Raw genomic sequence first — 19,893 nt, forward strand, 5'->3', positions numbered from 1 at the left:
CTAAGGAGACGCTAGTAGAACTTGTTCCAATGGGAATCCCATGTTCATGTAACACAGATACTAAGGTATTAAAGACTTCTTCGCTATATTGATCAAAATCGAATACATTTCGTACCACATTACCTAACGGCTCTTGAGGGAATTTCTGAAAAAAATAAATACAATACATGACGAATGAATAAAACATCACAGATTAAATAGGAAATTAAATGATCACAACTCACTTCTAAATGTTTTACTATGTTAACAACTTCTCGAGTTGAATATGGATATGAAACTAATCCTTGATCAGCCATATTTCGTAATTTGCCAAAAGCTTTCACTAGCTTAAGTATTATTTTTTGGTCTACATTAGGACCATATTGTCTTAAAAGTTGAATTTCATTTTCAATACTTGGATTATCGACCGTATGTGTACTAAATAGATCACCCAGTGCTCCAAAGAAATCATTCCCCAAAAATGGAAAACCGGGTCTATTTGCTAATACTATCATCTTAAAATCTGGATGAAGCAGTATTTTATTCGAATTTTCTACGTCAGAACTTAAAGAAGACACTATACGTCTGCCATCTGATAATATCATTTCGCCAGATTCGACTAAAGTCTGAAATCACAACACAAAATAACATTTAGAGATACATTCAAATAAATTGTCAATTAGGCAGCCTCTCTAAATGGACTGTCAATGCAAATCTATTCAATGATAAAAATATTTACGTGTACATACCTTTAAAATACAAGTAACATGGGTTGGTGCTTTGTCCGCCTCATCAACGACAAGCACGTGTCCCAATTTAACAGCTTGCACGAGCGGCGAGTCTTCGTACACCACTTTCCCATCCCTAACCATCGGTTGGAGGGTCAAAGTTTGAACAGTGGTGTCTCTGTGTAACTGTATGTATTCACGTGGCCTATTTAGAAGTTGCAACAGTCGATCGACAATTTTATTTTTGCCAACTCCTTGGTTTCCAACCAATAACAGATTTTGTCCTAAACTAAAGTCTTGTACTAAATTCTCTAATAGCGCAACATGTTGCGGCACGTCATAAAACAAAACATCAGGTACTTTCGTTAAAGCTGTAGTGTTATATCGTTCTACAACCGTATCACCAATTTGGACGGTATTTCCAATAATTTCACATTTAATGTCCTTGTCCACTGTACTATTTGTTGGAACAATATTTACACGTTTACAGCAGTCTATTAACGCTTGTTTCGTTATTGCTGGCAAGAAACGGGACAAGCAAGCACGTTGCACTGCGTTGTAACTATCTTCCGTTTGAAATTTCTTCATCCTTTCCGCTATCCTCAAAAGTTGTCTCGTACTAAGAGAACTAGCCAAGGACTGTAAAGTTGGATCGCTAGAGGATCGCAATACGTGAGCCAACTCTAGAATGTTTAATAACGATCTGGAAGGTTCTCCGTACTAAAACAACATAAGACACCACTTAGTATGTAAAGCTATGTTCGCATAAAATGTTAAAAGAAATGTTTAAAAATAAGAAGAAACACCTTCGATTGAATAATATGGAATTCTTCCGATTTAGTAAGCGGTCTCATTTCATGGAAAAGGAACAAACTAAGTAATTCTGAGGTCAACCATTGTTTCGATGTTGTATTAATGGCGGATGATTCCGCTAAAGCTATGACTCTAAAGGACGGATGAATACGTAGTACACCCGATGCCTCCAGTTCTGCGTCGGATTTATTATATCTCTCTTTTATCTCGTCATAACGATCCGGCCTCAACAATCTTTTGCCATCGTGCAACTGTAACTCTCGATCGTGAACTAATCTAAAAATAAATAATCACATCATCGATATTCAACTTTTAGAGGTTTCCAAGGAATTTCTGATGTACCTGTGCAATATAGCCAAAGTACTAGGATCGATTCTATTAATTCCATCCAATATAGCCAATTTTCCTTGTAATGCTGCGTCAACGAGTGGTGAATTTTTCCAAACCGTATCCCCATTGGACAACGTCGATCGTTGCTGTATCAAATCCCTGGATGTCATATCCTAAGAAGATATTTCCGTTGTTTCAAATAAACTATTACTTCCATCGGTATGAATAATTTTCAGTTTATATAAAATTAATTTAGAAATAAATACGAATATATATGACACTTGCCTGATACAGTACTACAGTCTCTACTTCGTATCCCAATAAATCAGCTAACGTTTGTACAATGATAGATTTCCCACACCCTTTTGGACCGATCAAACAGAAGTCAGAAACAATATGCGATTCCAACATACTTGCCAATAAATTATTTTGATACTTTGTCTCTATGTATTTATTTTTTATTGCATTTTCCTTTACCTTTTTGGTACCACAAGAAACCTAATAAAGAATGTATTATTGTAATAAGATAAGATCCAAATTCATCAGTTTCTTTCTTTCTTCATTATATGACCTACTCACATTCAATGTTGATTCTCCATAAGGATGCTCTATATTAACATTCATCGAATTTTGCGTTCCATCTGTCCTACTCACATTTATATGTTTTAAAATCTTAACATCGTTTATCTCTGTTTCCGCGATATTGAAGGTGTTAAGCATTTCTTCGACGACACTTTGTGCCTGATGCGCCAAAAACAATTTATATGGATAGCAGCTGTAAAATACCTCGAACACCGGCAAGTAGGGGCATTTATCCTGCGGTTACACCCAAATTAACAAATAATTCGTGAAACAGATCGGAATTCAAAATAAAATGGTATTTACCAATATAAGAGCAGCCAGAAACAAATTATCTAGGGGAAAATCCGGAAGACCTAAGGACACTGCCTCTTTCGTAACAAAAGCGTGCGAGCATGATAATAGTTGAGTTAATTTCGCAGTGTCAATGTGCGGGATGAAATTTCTTAATGCATTCAGCTGTTCCTAAAAATCGCAAAAATGAGAAAATAAGATATATATCTGTAAAGAAATAATTTTCATAAAAATCGATCAACTTTAAATAATAAATTTCATTAACAAATATCTCCGTCTAATATTTAAATTAAATATTTCGTCTAAACGACATAATAAAACTTTTTCTGACTTTCTTGAATTTCCATATCGAGTATACGAAACAAATTGCTTAGAATTTTAATATGCAAAAATAATCAAATAATACATTCCTGCAAAAAAAAAAGTTATTCGCAAAAATTATTATCAAGTTTTCATTGAATTAATAGATACAATTTTTCCTGATTATTCACGCGTTCCGATGTCTAGTATGCGAAACACGTTGCTTGCGACGCTTTTAATTCGCGAACAGAAGTTAATAATTCTCGCTCCTTCGAATGCCCCATAGCAAGCAAAGTTACGACTGCATTACCTCCGCGAGGTATTCGCATTGTTTCCGTTTGCTCGAAAATCACGTATCACCACAATTCGTTTGAAATAGTCCACGCGAGTGATTAGCACCAAGAGAGCTTTTCAACGCGCGCCAAGTACGATAATAACTACCACTCGGCACGAAACCCCTAGATAGCTTACAGATTTACATCGAAAAGTTTCAATTGAGCTACATTCTCAGACCTATCGGCGCGATTATCGCGGTTTCCGGGAATATACGATTCCCTTACCCATCCCCGAAATAGATTCCTAAAAAGGAGAAACTTTCGGATTTCAATTCAACTTTGATCGAATCTTTCTTATTCCTGCTTCTGTTCAAATGGAGACAAAAAATTGTACATAAAAAATATAGAATTTATGCAATTACGTGTCAAAAAGTTACGACGTATAAACTATAAGTTAGTTATATTAGTTTATATTATATTTAACTATATCACAGTATATTATATTACTATAGTCAAATAGATTATGGGCAAATTTTACAATTAAGAATGTTTGTTGCCTGAAACAGAAAAACATTTAATAAATAAACGTAAAAAATGATTGTTTTTGATAAATAAGTAGTATAGAAATTTGCCTTTAGTTTTGTCGAGAAAGTAAATAGAAGTGATCCACGAGAAAGCAGTCATTCTATAACCATTAATCACTGTCTTCATGGTACTTGTAAATGTACAGAGCGTAATTCCTTTGCAAATGAAAAAGCTGGACGTCTGCAACGAATAGTTACTGAACATGCGTTCATTAAGATCTTTTTGTCTCTTTCAATGAAACTTAAACTTTATATTAATGACATAGAGGTATAGTTAGGTTGCATGTTAAATTAGGTTACGACTTAGCGTTTGATGTCACTTCTAATAACTCGTGAAACAAATGCAATTTAAGAGAATTGCTGCAGTGTTCAATAATTGCAAACTTTCTTATAAAAGTAATATCCTAAGATAAGATCGACACTACACGTTCCTCGTAAATAACGGTACACGTCTTTATGTGACAAACTTTCGCAAACTGCACTAACCATACCGGACGATTACGATATCAATGCCTTGTTCGAAGCTGCAAACACGCGATTTACAGTATCCAATGAATCATCGAAGTTCAGTGCACTCCCGAGTTCATGAATCAAGTACCATTACACCTTGACAAATAGCCCTTTGCTTTGACCACATAAAGCATTCGATTCTATTACAGATTATTACAAACGTGTAAATTATATAGTACCATTGTTCTCTTCAAACAAAATTCTATGCATAAACGGTTTAAAATTGGCGCCATATTAATTCGAGTAATCGTAATTCATAACAAGCTAACTTCAAACTATAAATCAAGTGAACTATTTTGAAACGTATCATATATGTTTTAAAGGACAAACGAAAACTCATAAGTGTAAAACTTATTGCTTTGTAAATAACGCTGCGTGACATGAAATCCCGCATGATATTATTGGAAGCTCTGTCGTTTCATCACTGAAAACCGCCGTAAAGTCGTTTAAATACCCCGTAATTATATTTGACTTTTTAAGTAACCTTTGTCACGGATATTATTTACTTTGTTCAATTTGCAGATAGAAACGACTCAAAAGCGTGTAAAGTCCGTTGGTCGCGACGTCTCGTGCCGGCACCATTTCCACTGCTTCTTCACACGCAGAATAATGGGTGTCGAATTGACTCTCGATAAAATGGGATTTATTACGACGTATTGAATTTCACTGAAAAGCCGCGAACGAGGATGAGAGGCCGGAGAGTGCACAGGAATGTACAGTGTGTTCGTTTTATCTGGAAATGTATAAATATCTCGGAAAATAAGAAAGACGATAGGAAAAAATAATTCAAACAAATATTGTAAGATATTAAGGTAGATATTTAATAATAATAATATTTATTCTATATTGCGACAGAAATTTTAAAATAGCAATCTATATTTTTCATTAGATATTCTTAAATTGACATCAAAATATTTGTAACAAAAACTACCTGTTTAAATTTTCCAGGTTATTTCAAGATCAAATAAATGTCATCTGATATGCCTTCTTAAACATGCTACCATATTTATCTGAAATATTTTTTTGTATGACCTATATTTTTCAAGATATTTACATATTTGCAAGTAAAACGCACACATTATACATACGTATACGAAGTACTGGTAAACAAATGAGATAACGCATTTTCACGAATCATCGAATTAACGTGTATATAGTAATATGGATTAATTAACAGTTGGAAATTGATTATATTGTATGGTGGGCAATCGAAGTAACGAGTTAATATATTACTATCGGACAAATTAATACGAAACAAATCTTTATGGAAAAGAATAAAAAACAAGCTTTTTATATTAACTAAAAGTACTGAAATATTAGTTAGATAAATAATAATAATTATAACGTTATGTTAAAAATAATTGAGTATATGTAGTTACGTTTTTAGCCGAATACAAGTCAATATTAATTTTGTCAAAAGCAATTGCACATTTTTCAGTAATTGTAAAAATATAAAATTTTAAATCAGTCAGTTTTTAGTTTAGTAATTCTAGCGTTGAAGATAATTAAATAAATATGCGTATATAAATAATAGATAATTACCTTTAGATGATTTAGGAAGCGTATATTACTGTTCATAATTTCTATCACTAGAAACACTACGTTTTATCATTCATGATAAATATTTAAAGAGTCGATCAAGCTATATAGATTTTTAAAATTTTAGTTAGAAGTTAGATCTTGCTGCGGAAAATAATTTTCATCGGCGTTTTAAAAGACAATATATATAAGATGTTAAAGAGATTTGATGTAAATGCTAAAAGCTAATATGTATGTATCAATATGAATGAATATTATTTTTAGTCATCTACTAAAGATTCTTGCGAAGACTTATGATTTTCTTTGTATATAAGACTCGGCATTACTATATGTATTTTTAATCGGCCAGGAGGACACCATATCGTTGATGAGTCTTTTCCTTTAACCTCGTGTTTCAATTCTTCTTCACCAGATTTTGAAGGTGTCTTTGTACTATTTAATGTTTCATTAAGTTCCTGAAACTGTTCCCTCGTACTCCTTATCTTAGGTAACCGATTTCGCATTATTTTATTTTCTTCTCCTTTGATGCGTTCCGAATTGCGTTCTTTATGCAATTTATAATTTCTTATCGTTATTCGTTCCCTAGTATTGAAAAAATCCCGCTTCAACCGAGGAAGCCTTGTCTTGGTAGGACTCCATTTTTGTCCCTCTTCATCGAGTGATCCCTCTACAAAATGATCTTCATAGTCATTCTTGAAGCTTTGCGTTCTTCCAGACATATCCAACCATTGGAGAACCCTTTCAAACAATGGATTCCAAAAAGTATCAGATGTACCCTCTGTTTGTCTGCATCCCGTTACATCCAATGTAAAATCCGGCTCCGACTCTGAGGTTCTCTTTCCACATATATCATTTTTTAAAACTCGCTTGTCCGTGAAAAAGTCTGTATCTTCCTTCACGCCTTTATGACAACTGTACTTTTTCTTCATTTTTCTGTTGTCATTTAAGAGAGACTCTAAGATACTAGTGTCAGATGTACTAGTTGACATTCTGGAACAAGGAGGTGCGGATAGTTTTCGGTACATCTGAGAAGATGTTTTGGTGTCTGTAAGAGTATTGCTAACTACCATCTGCAAGTTTGTGAAACAACTATTCAGTCGATCCAGTCTCGATTCCAACTGTTGATACTCCGTTGAGTAACTTTTATTTCTTGATACACGGGAACGACGACGTGATTTAGAATGGATCAATGGATCATCGGGCGATAAGATCGCGTGTCGAATACCATCCACCCAGACAGTACGAACGGATATTGGTCTTTCTGATGACGACCATATGGCTGGCATTGCTCAATTATTAATTGCTTATTAACTTATTAAATTGCCAATACATATAGGAAAGAAATATTAATAAATTTCAATTTTCTTTGAAAAATATGATAATATTAATGATAGTATTTTAATAAATAGCTTCTTTGGTTATATTTTTCATTCTTATAATTTCTTATAGCCTTTTGTATCATTATTGTGTTTTTTCAGCATAAATTTTGGTTGTCCGTAATTCTGCGTACATTCGGTGACACCGTGTATCGAACTTCTCATTCGACCAAATTCCGACGTATTGACTCCCAGTTGAACAGGAGGACAAACAAGGTTCCACTGTTCTCACGACACGCGATCCAAACTGCGATGACTGTGACCATAGCGCAGCTACAAACGGTTTATATAGGAAGGAAACCGGCACCGGAAGGGATGGCTGACTGGAGGGGTTTGTACGATCACCGCACCCCATACCTAACAATACGTCGCTACATAAATCAGGTAAAACTTTAGCAAATTACACGCGCCACGATCTCCTCCGAGTCGCGCCAGTAATTACCGAGCATTGTCACACGGAACTTATAACTTACGGACTTAGAAATATCCATATTGCTCGTGGGCTATATATACATTATTACTTGGAAAGTGTCATTGAAAAATAATAATTTTCAATGATTTTATTGAATAAACAACTTAATGAAGAATCTTTGTATGCTGTGTTGTATAATGTATTTATTACGCTTCTTTAATATGCAAGTAGCAGATGAAGTAGCAGAATGTAAAGTAAAAATACTCGTACAATTTTGCAATGATAAAAAATGATAATACTTATGAGTTCCTTTTAAAATGGTAAAAATACTATATTATTATTACTAAATTTACTTTGCAAGTATATTTTAGATTATTCAAAAAAAAAACGAAATAAATAAAAAAAATGAAATTTGTTTTGAATTTCAAGAAAGTAAATATAAAGTATACGATAATACGATTAGTCGATAATAGTTTACATAATTTTTTAACATATGTAAAACTATTTTAAGCTGGAGCTATTGTATAAATTTCATAAATTTTTATATGATTTAATTTATCCTTTAAAAATACTTACTTCAAAACTTAGAGGTGCAATATGTCTAGCTTGAAATCTAGACCTAAGAGGAGGATCAAGTGGATGACCAGGGTACCTTGGTGCTGGCATACCCAATGCAATAACTCTGAAATCTTCACTAACTCTAACAAGCTTCCAAGCATCCAATTTTTCTTGACTGAACGTCTAAAAAAATGAATAGAATATTATATAATAACAAATTATTAAATCAATTAATTAATAATAGCAAGTCATTACACATTTGCATACCTCAAGTAATTTATCATAACGTGTTGCAGGAATAAGAAATCTTCCATCTTCTAAATGCATTTCACGATTTTCCAACAAATTATTCAAAACAGGCAGTACATTTCTTTCAGCTTTTTCAACACCTTCAATGATGAGGACTCTCCCATTTATTGCAGCTCTCACAGCACTTTGATCGTGATAATAGGCAGTACGACTTTGTATTTCTCTTCGTTGTTTCAAATCTGCTTCTGTTGTATCCCTTGATAGTGCAATAAATTCTACTTCACGTTCTGTTAATTCAAGAAAAGTTAGAGCTAATTTTCTGCGTCTAGGGCCTGGCCCACCAAGTAAAAAGATGTCTTGTGATAAAATATCCTTCTGAAGCATCCATTTTAAATGTTTTGAGGTAGTTCTATCTATTTCTTGAGTTGATATATTTAATGCTATTTTCATAAAAATGATTATTGTATTCTTGTCCTTAAAAAATAAAAGAACCAATATGAAAAAAGAACTCACAATACTTTCTTGGTACATATTCAGGTTTTTGTGGTGGTTTTACTTGTTTTGAAACATCACCAATGGTAACAGTCACTTTATCTAAAATAAGAACATAATAATAAAACTAAATTGATATCGCGACATCTTTAAATAAGTAGTCTATTTTTATTTTTTTTACCTGATTTACACCGTTTAAATACTGGAAGATAGAAATTAGGTACTTTCGTCTTCATTAAAATGTTATTAGTTGTTAACACACGATAAAAATCAGAAAAACTATATAACATTTTATCTTAATTAAATTTTTATTATAATTAAAAATAAAAATTAGAAGAAAAATATATTTTTCTTCAAAAATAGATACGTATATAATATACTTTACTAAAATGAAATATTACGACTGATTACGACGAATGAATTACACATTATGATCAAAGTTCAGTGTAGGTTAACCAACAAAGATAGGAATAATAAAATATTTCATATTATTCGGCCATCAATATTTTGTCTATTATAAAGTATATTTAAAATAAATAAAGAATTTATATATTTTGGTGTACGATTACTATAGATTATATTATAAATAAGTTTCTAACAGTTTGCAATACACTAGGAAAAATCGTGCATTAATCATTACTTAAGCGCATTCAATTGGTAAATATTTTTTAACACATATTCTAATTTGTAATTTTACAAAATAATGCCTTTAATAATTGAAAATGACGACAATTATTTAGTTATTGATTTTTAATTTTTTTGAGTCACGAAGTGGAAAAACATTACACAATGTAGATTAACAAATAATGAATCTCTAATTTCTTATAAATAAATCACTTTCAAATGTTTTTTATATGACTTCATCTTTCAATAGTTAATAATTTCATAATTATTATATATTTAGGTATTATTTAAAAATATATAGTATAGTAAATAAGAAATAAAGTCACATTTATAGATTATGATATAATATTTTTATTACCATGTCAAGAAATATTACAATAATTCTAAAGATTATGTTTACATCAACATATATCTTATTGCTGCTCAAACGTTTTATGATTAGCTTCATAAATTAAATCATCATATACAAAATAAACAGTCTTTCTGTAGTTTATCACTCCCAGAATAATATAAATATAAATAAATTTTGTATTTAATACTAAACACTTCTAAACAATGACCTTCAAATAAAAGTGTTTATAAAATATCAATGCATCAAATGACTAAAATAATCGTAGTAATTCAGAGTTTAGAAATTGTGGTAAATTATATTTATAATATTAAAAATATTAAATTGCACTTTATATCCTTTATCTTCAAATTTATATTATTTATTTACATACTTGCAATTTAGTGTTTCTTTTAAGTACAATTATTTTGTATAGTAAATTGTAATGTTAAATACTTTATTACACAGCATAAAATGTAAATAAGTTACTTAAGATTGATACCTATACTATATATCACATTGAAAAGTACAAAGATCTACTTTGATTCCTACACGCTGTCATTCTATACTATTTAGGCAATAAAATGGAAATGTAAAGCAATTTCAGAAAAACAGCATTTTTATAATAAACTAGATCTAATGATAAGTCATAGAGTTGTCTAACATCTAATCTTGTTGTCTAACATTACTTGATGTTATTCAGCAATACTGTATAACATAATTTATATAAACAAAGGTTCTTGTACAATTCTATGAAAAAATTGTTATTCGTTTAATATAAATTTTAAATGATTAGAAAGAAGTAAGCAGTAAATAAATACGAAATATGTATAAGGGATATATAGCGCGATTAAATGAAATATTTTTATTATTTTTAAATTTTCCACCTAAAAAGAAAAGATACTAATTTTATTAATACTGAGCCTTTTAATGAAACTACAATTATGCTATGATCCTTTCTTTTTTCAATATCTTTCTTTTTTTTGTACTGTGTCTACATCAAAAAAAATTAATCAATTTTCATTAAATTTATATAAATACAGAAATCTCATTGCTTGTTTGCAATTAATCATACATAGGAACCAAGAGAATAAAATATCTCTTATAGTTTAGAATTAATAAAATACTTTTTATCCATTCAATTTTAAAAATTCCTCTAAAATAAGAAAAATTTTACATTAAAATATAGCTACAAAGAAAAGTAAAATATTATTCTTTAGCTGATATTAAAATTTTCAGAAATTACCTCTACAAAATCGTCTTAACATTGGCAGGATAATAATCAACAATTAAAGGGCGCGGTCTTTGACCGATACCAGATGGTTGTTGTAATCCGCATACTTGTTCCTCATTTGTAATTACACTTACTAGTGTACTTACTACCTTCTCATCATGCTGTGACATAGCTCTGTTTGGTGTCTTCATACGTCTCAAAAACAAAGCATTCCATTTTTGTCTTAAATGTAAAAAGAATCTGACAGTTTCTGGATCAAGTTTAAATACTACCCAATCATCAAGTTTAAAAATCGTTCCTTCGTTATTTTCATCAACTTCAGAATCTGATTCACTTTCAGGTACAGCTATAAATAACAAAAAGTCATAAAATTATGTTATTTAAATAATGTTAAAATACATAACATATTAAATAGTAAGATAATACTTACACTCAGCTTCATAAATTACATCTACAGATAATCTAGCTGGTCCACAGAACAAAGCTATTGTTAATGAATTAACTAAAGTGACCATTTTAACATGGCAAAATCGTCCGGTACGATTCATTTCTTCATACAGTAACCAATCACAGGGTAAAACTTCTACATTGGTCGCATATGTTTGAGAAGATGTCATTCTTGGTGACTTGGGATAGTCTTTTAAAGTTGAAGAGGGATGGAAAAGTACTTTCACTTCTTTCCTATAAAATTAATTGTCAAACATGTAAATAAATACTCTATTATACAAGAATATAATGTAGAAAATATTAAAGAAGTAACACACTGTGTCCTTAGTTGTGAATGTTCTCTGTCTACTCTTATTAGGTTTGGATATAAACCAGCAGTCAAAGCAGCTTTTATTACTGCCCAGTTTTCAGAATTAGAATTCAAGTCTCTAATATCTCCTGGTCCCCTTGCTCTAACAAATCCAGATGCACGAAGTTGACCAAGAAGTTGTGTACGCATACCAACCACCATTTCCATTACAGCAGCAGAAATAAAATTTTGTTCGCAAAATGTGCGTTCTTTGCCACTTGCACGAGCATTTTGCCAACCTTGAAAAGCACGTAAAACTGCCATATGATCAGAATATGTATTAGTCGCAAATCTTTTACGAGCTGCAGTTGCGGCTCGTTTTTGTGACGGTTCCAACGGTAACACAAAGGGATCCCTATAAGTTAATTTTTTAAAGATCGTTCTCATTTACGTATATGTTTAACATGCTAAGAACTTTTACTTACTTGTATGCCAAACTACATACGATAGTTAAAACTGGATCTAAGCATTTCAATACAACAGCATACAATAACATTTTTCCAAGTCGCGGTTCAATCGGTAAATCAAGCAAATGACTCCCTAATTCAGTGAGATCTTCCCACGGGTCTAATGCATCAATAGTTTTTAATAATTGAACTGCATTTCTTGTTATTGCATTAGAAGGTGGTTCCAATGCTCGATCCAAGAATTCCGCAATAGGTGTATTTCCTGGAGCTAAATGTTTTGTATACAAACATAGTTCTTGCAGTGGTGATCTTAAAATTTCAGGAGTTTGATAAGCCTCCATGTTGTTATATCGAACTGTAGAAAATAAGCGATAACAAATGCCTTTCCTACATCTTCCAGCTCTACCTTTACGTTGTTTTGCACAAGCTTGGGAAATCCAATTTGATTTAAGAACACATACTCCCAATAATGCATCAAATGATTTTTCTTTAACTTTTCCTGAATCAATGACATACACAACATCATCAATTGTAATACTTGTTTCAGCTATATTTGTTGCAAGAATAATTTTTCGAGTTCCTACAGGACTTGGCTTAAATACTTTCTTTTGATCACATGTTTGCATATTTGAATGAAGCACATACAAATTATAGCGTAAAGCCTTATTCATTTCTTTTTCTTCATTATTTATTTTTTCTCTCATAGTTACAATATCATCATATCCAGGTAAGAATACTAAAAGGGAACCAGGAGGCATTTTTAAGTGGATATGTAAAATTAATTGTAAAAGAAGATTATAATTAATTTTATCATCATTAAATGTATGTTGATACACATCTAATAAAAATTTATCTTCTTCTGAAAGTGAAACATCTTTAGCATGTACTTTTGTTTCATTATGTACTGCACAATCATAAGTTTTCATGTATGCTTCTATTAACTCAGCACATTCAGTTTGATTCATATTTTTTGCCCAATCTAATGCAGTCCATTCATTGGCTGCTCGTAGATTTAAATTTGCACCTAAATTTAACAGTTGTTCTGTAGTATTTATACATCCTTTACCTGCAGCCACCATAAGTGGTGTTACAAATGTTATGGAATGTTGATAATCTACAGAAACATTTTCGGAAAGTATGAAATATAAGAGTTGTGCAAAATTATCTTCTCCTCCATGTAACCATGCATCAGATATGATTTTATCCATTTCTTCTGCTAACCATGGTTCTAATTTTACTTTTTCTGGAACAACTTTATTTTGTTGTACTAAAATTGGTGCAGATAGTACACATCTCTCATTCATAGTGTTTGATCCTGATTGTTGAGGTTTATACTGGGTCCAAGATTCTAAAATTTTATGCTGATCTTTCTTATTCATAAATTCTTTTCTCTTTGCAAGCATTTCTTTTGTCATATAACCAGTCATTTTCAAAATGTCTTCAAGATAATATGTGTCAACATCATATGATCTACCCAAAACATTTATAACTGCACATTTATTAAAATATTTTACAAAGATGTTAACATCTAGCGTGGCACTCATAAGTATGAGTTTAAGAGATTTATGTTTATGTAATGCATCTTTTAATGCTATTAAAAGAAAGTCACAAAATCTATCACGTTCGTGAACTTCATCGACAATAACATGTGTGACAGTACTAAGAGCAGAGTCACCTGACATAAGAGTTCTAAGGAGTACACCATTCGTACAGTATGTTAACAGAGTTTTTGGAGCAACTCTACTTTCAAGTCTTACTTGATAACCAAATGTTTGACCAATTTTTTCATCTCGTTCAAATGCTACTCTCTCAGCTACTGAAACAGCTGACAGTCTTCTTGGCTGAGTACAAATAATTCTACAAGGTTGTTGCCTCTGTTCACACTGTTCAAGAATAAACTGAGGAACCTGAGTAGTTTTACCACTACCTGTTTCACCTGCTATTATAATCACTTGATTATTATTTAATGCTTCAAGAATATCTTCTCTGAAGCTAAATATTGGAAGAGCTTTGCGATAGTTTAATACATCAAAATTAGTCTTCAATTGTGGTATTTGAGGCACACTGCTATTTAATCGTCCCATTGCTTTTGTGTTTGTATTTACTGAAACTAAAAGTTATAAATTACAAACTTAGTTACAAAACTTAATTTAAAGCACACATTGTACATAAATGGTTCTAATGTTAGTACCATCTGTATTAAGAGCTCGTTTTCGTTCAATTAGTGGTAACAAATCTTGACATTCTTTATAATTTAATGGATAAGCTTCCAATAAATTATAGATACTCTGTCTCGATGCTTTTTGTAATTTTATCACATCATCAGCTTGAACTATAGTAGATCCTTCTCGTTTGTACACAGTTAAAAAGCGATTTGTACCTTTACTATTAATGAAAAGATTTATATTTATTTTCTATTATAATAAAATTAAAATATTTATATTATTTTTTTAACTTACCCCCTACTTTTAGATTTTAATCCAAGTTCCCAGGCTAATTTATGGATGTAAAATCTTTCCTCTGCGGTATACGAAGATGGAAATTCTAATTCTTTTTGATCAGGAGTTTCTAATAACTTTTTTAATGTTAAATTTACTGCAATTCTAGTATCTTCCCCAATAAGAGGGGTTTTCTTATGACGGTTTCTACGTGACATTATATATATCTAATAAATACTTCTGAAATATAAAATTTATTTTATATTTTTTTTTTACTCTTACTTTTACTACATACTTTTCATAAAATATATTTAATTTTATAAAATTTTTTAAAAATGCATATGTCTTTTAAATATGCAGCAATGACCTCGATAAAAGTAATATACCAAATACGCTTCTTAAATCAACAATTACAGAACTCGATAAAAAATAAGAATTTATTTCTCTCTCGAAACCAATTAATAATTATAATCATAATAATTTTGTACATGAAGTAAGATTTTTAAGATTCGAATAACGTGCATGAGATTTTATAAATAAATGTTTTATTCAAACTCACATAATTTTGTTGATTCCGTTAATGTACATAAATTGTACTAAGAAGCAATATATATGTAATTAATAATTAATAGTGATAAATATTGTAATATTCACAGAAGTTTCTGAAAATTACTTTTAATAAAAACACACTACCAATGAATGACGATCTGTAATAAACACAGTAAATAATATTTACGCCTTTTTGATTATGAACTCCCTCTATTTGAATGCACAAAATTACATAGAATAATCTGTATCGATACAAGTCACATTCTACAAGTTTCACGGTCGAATCACGTTTCAATGTTATCAATGTGAACGGAGTCAACAAAGTTAATCCATTTTGACAACAGAGTGCGTTATAATCGTTTTTCACGAGAGATCCGCAAAACAGTGAAAGCAGGCACACGGTTAAATGCTGTTCCAGTAAACAATATGGCCGGTTTAGTTTGGTGCGCGGGTTATGTCGTCTCTGTTGTATTTTCCAAGTGCTTATTGTGCTGCATCAAGGATTAGTGGTTTTCGGTAAGTGTATATTTCATGAAAAATATGTAATCTTGTGTAGAAAACACGATTGACTATGACTTACGGCAGAGGATTTTGTACACGATGATTGATGATTACGAATATGCCTTTCCGTCAATTACTGTCTGACTGTGTTTGAAGATATCGGTGAAATCTTACAAAGATTTCCGATTCATTTCTAGTAAATTTATGTTTGTATTTGCATATTCTATACAATTTTAAATACTAGAAACTATTTAACGCTTGATAAAGCATCCATTTTAAAAAAGTTTCATAGTGAATAGAAACGACGGTTAAGATTTTAAATTCCACGATGTGAACGATATCAATTTTTCTTTTACCTTTATACGCGAATCAGTATAAAACAGGTCAACCTATCACTGGTCTCTTATGCTATTCGTAAACTTAGCTAAAGTTCCAATTTCCTATTGGCACTTTTCCTATAAGTTAAACGATAAAGATTAAACTTCCTGACAACGTAAGCGAAGCAACAGGTTTTTTGCCGAGAAACTGCCGATGACCTCCCGTTTTAGTACTCGCCAGCGCACTTAAACATCTCGAATGTAATCATTGTACATGTTTCTCGTTAAGCCGTTTATGCACATTTAGGAAACATATATAATTATTCAAATAATTTTGTAATTTCTTAACGAATACAGTTATTTCTCATTATTGATAAAAAATATATTACTTTTTAGTTTAGTGAGAGATCAAACAATTCTTTGACACCTAATGTCCCTAGTTATATAGGAAATAGTACGTGTCCTTATTGTTAGAATATTATGTGACTAATATATCTTTAAAAATACTTGCAGTTAAATATTTCATATTCGGTTATCGTCGATACAAATTTATAAGGATTAAATGTCAATAAATTGACGAGAAATAGAATAAATTATGCACAATATATAAAGTAAGTTCAAAGATTATAAAATATCCTCTTATTCATTACATGACGCTTTATTGATTATTATTACATCAATTATTAAATCAGAATATTGAAACGTATTTACAGATACAACATAACGACGATCATAATAACCTTGTGATGTCAACAACGAAGAACACAATCAAACTATGCGTGAATCCTCCGTATACTATTTGCGCATACGTATAAGATATAGTCACGATCAGAACCCAAATTTAAGGTTCGTTGCAAAACACGGTAAATAAACCGTACAACGTATTTATCGACGCGTGTCAATATAACATATGTTATAAAAAGATAAAACGGATGACTATAATTAGATTTCTGCAATATTAAATGTCAGTTTATGTATTTTCGGTATAATATGCTTATACTTTCTAACCTTTAAAATGCATAAAATTACACGTGACTGTAAAACTTGCGCAATTGGTTTATTATAAACAGACCGAAAATAGCGAACCGTATAACGTATTGCAAAAAAAGTAATGTACAATTTGTATTCGTAGGAATTGCGGTCAGAGTACACACGATACACAGATATTTCGATTACCGTGCAATTCTTATATCAAAATGCCGCGTTCTACGCGTACCGCATCGAAACGATAGTCGATTTAATTTTGCTTAGCCACCATTCACTTTCATTGTTCGTTTCACGAGAAACGAAGTCTACCCCGTTGCGTCAGTGTTCTTATTTCGGACGTTGCCGAAATTTATTCGCGAGTTGCTACTTTGTTTTTCTCTGCGCGACGGGTGTTTAATTCGTCGCAAAATCGCCAGAGGGAGGAATTGGCGCGCGGCAAGAGAGAGAGAGAGAGAGAGCGAGAAAGAGAGGGGATAGAAAAGTGAAATAACAAGACAGGGTGCAACCTGACAGTAGAGAGAGAGAGAGAGAGAGAGAAAGGTAGAGCGACGGTATGAGAGAAAAAGAAGGAGAAGGAAGGAAAGGAGACAAAGAAGATGTTGGAATTTTTTTTAGGGAAAGTCCATGTGTTTGTTGCTCTACTCTGAGAGGCTACATTCGTTGTAATTCATTCAGGAATTACGTAAGTTAACATCGCATCTGCTCGTTGCTCTTGTCTACTAGTTAATGCTCGAGTAAACGCTAAAGATTCCCATTGATTGGAGCCTGAAAAGGTGGCGCGGCAAAATGCTCGGCCGTCAGCAACCGTCGGTGGTTAAATAAACGTCGGATCAAACAAACTGATAAATACGCGAACGATCTAATTGGGTCGCGCACACGCATGCACGTCTAATTGACCATCTATATGCTGTGTCCCGCGACGCTTCGTCTATGGTGGTCGCACCTCATTGCAATTCGATTGGCCCGTGATTGATCGACAAAGAAGAGAATGAATATGTATTTGAATTTCTTTTTCTTTTATCGTTCGCAACGAATCGATTCTGTTGGGTGTTGAATGGAAGATAATTTGAAGCGTATTTCGAGCAATTGTAAATTCGACAGAAAACCTATCTATCTTTTTGCCTGTCTTTCTAATTGTCTCAAAATTGGTTGTTCAATAGACTTAATTAACCTTGTTGCTTCGTTTAGTCTCGCTTGATCAGGGTTGATTTTCATTTGCTCTCGGGAATGTACATGTAGGGAATATTTTAAGACATTCGAGATTTGTTTGTAATTTTTGTTTTTTAGAATTACTGGCATACCGAAATCAAGGCTGTTCATAAATTATATTTATAATTACGAACAATTAGGTTAATTTACATAAAGAATGATATTATACAATAATTATACGATAATTTTTAATTGGTATTAAAAAGTAACGAATACAAAGTATCGTATTTGTATTTTTTTATAAACTCGTATTTGCATTTAATTATTGGTACTAATCGAATAATGTCAAACGAGTAATTTTCACGCTTAAATTAGAATCATTTAATAATTCATGAGCGGCGTACTAATACCATACAAAGATCCGTTGGTTATATACAACTTTTTTGCATTTACAAGTAACAGTTCATTGTACTTTACCATCGAACACAGATCACGTTTAAGTTCTTCTCATCGAATACACTTAATTTTATTTAACATTCGTTCAGCATCAAGATGCAAATGTGTAACTAGAGTCAGGCGTTTAGTGTCGCACTTGGGTTGAAAATTCCACGCGTTCTCACATTTTTTATCTAACCTCAAAATCCGCCTTTTTCTCACCAATTGCGATAAGGTTATAGCAAAATAAATCGGAGGAAGCAAATTTTGAATTATGTCATAGATTATTATTCAAAATTTTCTATTCCGAATTATTTTCTTCTACGTAATAGAGATAAACTTTATGACCGAGGGAAACGACACATTTCGGTTCTCTATTTTAAATTTAAGCATTTCCATTCGCTCGCTTGCTCAGAGAACTCGCAAGCTGATCCTTTCTCCTACGAAGTCCGCTTCGATCGACCTTGGACTCGGAAACGTCACGTGCGTTTTCACTTATTTGAACGTACATACGTTCCCGCGTTATGTAAATCTCGTCATGTCTCCCGATGTCTCCGGCTAGTTGCAACTAATTTCCTTCATATTTCTCCCGAGTCATCTGCAGATTATCGTCGCGTTCTATTCCCACGATGTCCGTCTATCGTTATCGCTAACGTTCAGCTAATCTACGATCTTGATTCTATCTATCGTAACTGATAAACCGTGCCGGGAATCTGCAGGAATTTGCATTCGATCGTTTCGATTGCTCGTTTCGAAATAGCGATATTCTCGTTTCATTTCTACCTTCAAAAAGAAGAGAAAAAAAAAATATTTGCAAAACAAAAATTTATAAAATAGAAAACTCGATTGATTCCTCGAAACACTTCGACAGAGTATGTTTAGCAAGCATACGCGATAAGGAATTATCGGATTGCAGAATAAGCAAAGTTTGCACCGATGTTAACTCTCTGCTATGCACGCATAGTTCGTCTCCATGTTTACGTTGTCGGTAAAGTTTTCTCTAGCAGTGTTTATCGAAATAAACACGAATATCGAAGAGAAGGTTAATCCTTGGGGACCTGTAACATTTATCATTGACGAGGTAAAGGGGAACCAAGAAAGTCCTTGCTT

General features: G+C 32.0%; 3 protein-coding genes across 3 annotated transcripts in view; 1 reads left to right on the top strand and 2 right to left on the bottom strand.

Moving 5' to 3' along the window:
• Positions 1-9,308, bottom strand: part of c12.2 (von Willebrand factor A domain-containing protein c12.2) — a 12,509-nt gene extending 3,201 nt beyond the window's left edge. Inside the window, exons 1-12 of the mRNA XM_017906187.1 lie at positions 9,200-9,308; positions 9,040-9,120; positions 8,545-8,966; positions 8,296-8,460; positions 2,736-2,894; positions 2,430-2,666; positions 2,136-2,348; positions 1,863-2,023; positions 1,514-1,796; positions 729-1,427; positions 225-605; positions 1-145 (exon numbers count right to left, since the gene is read on the bottom strand). The exon at positions 1-145 is cut by the window's left edge and continues 3 nt beyond it. Coding sequence (XP_017761676.1) covers positions 1-145; positions 225-605; positions 729-1,427; positions 1,514-1,796; positions 1,863-2,023; positions 2,136-2,348; positions 2,430-2,666; positions 2,736-2,894; positions 8,296-8,460; positions 8,545-8,966; positions 9,040-9,120; positions 9,200-9,308 — 3,055 coding nt within the window. The remainder of the gene's footprint in view (positions 146-224; positions 606-728; positions 1,428-1,513; positions 1,797-1,862; positions 2,024-2,135; positions 2,349-2,429; positions 2,667-2,735; positions 2,895-8,295; positions 8,461-8,544; positions 8,967-9,039; positions 9,121-9,199) is intronic.
• A 1,361-nt stretch (positions 9,309-10,669) lies between these two features.
• On the bottom strand, positions 10,670-15,471 carry LOC108551855 (probable ATP-dependent RNA helicase YTHDC2). The gene is given in 9 exon segments (XM_017906189.1): positions 10,670-10,678; positions 11,217-11,233; positions 11,236-11,550; positions 11,635-11,885; positions 11,969-12,355; positions 12,426-14,517; positions 14,599-14,792; positions 14,867-15,085; positions 15,405-15,471. Coding segments are annotated over 8 exon segments (3,462 nt in total). The 5' UTR covers positions 15,064-15,085; positions 15,405-15,471.
• Positions 15,472-15,819: 348 nt separating this feature from the next.
• ATP8B (ATPase phospholipid transporting 8B) overlaps positions 15,820-19,893 on the top strand; it is a 62,662-nt gene continuing 58,588 nt past the window's right edge. The window contains exon 1 of the mRNA XM_017906194.1: positions 15,820-15,910. The gene's annotated coding sequence lies outside the window, so the exon portion shown is untranslated. The remainder of the gene's footprint in view (positions 15,911-19,893) is intronic.

Source organism: Eufriesea mexicana, unplaced genomic scaffold, assembly GCF_001483705.2.
Source record: "Eufriesea mexicana isolate 0111107269 unplaced genomic scaffold, ASM148370v2 scaffold5064, whole genome shotgun sequence".
Classification (NCBI taxonomy): Eukaryota; Metazoa; Arthropoda; class Insecta; order Hymenoptera; family Apidae; genus Eufriesea; species Eufriesea mexicana.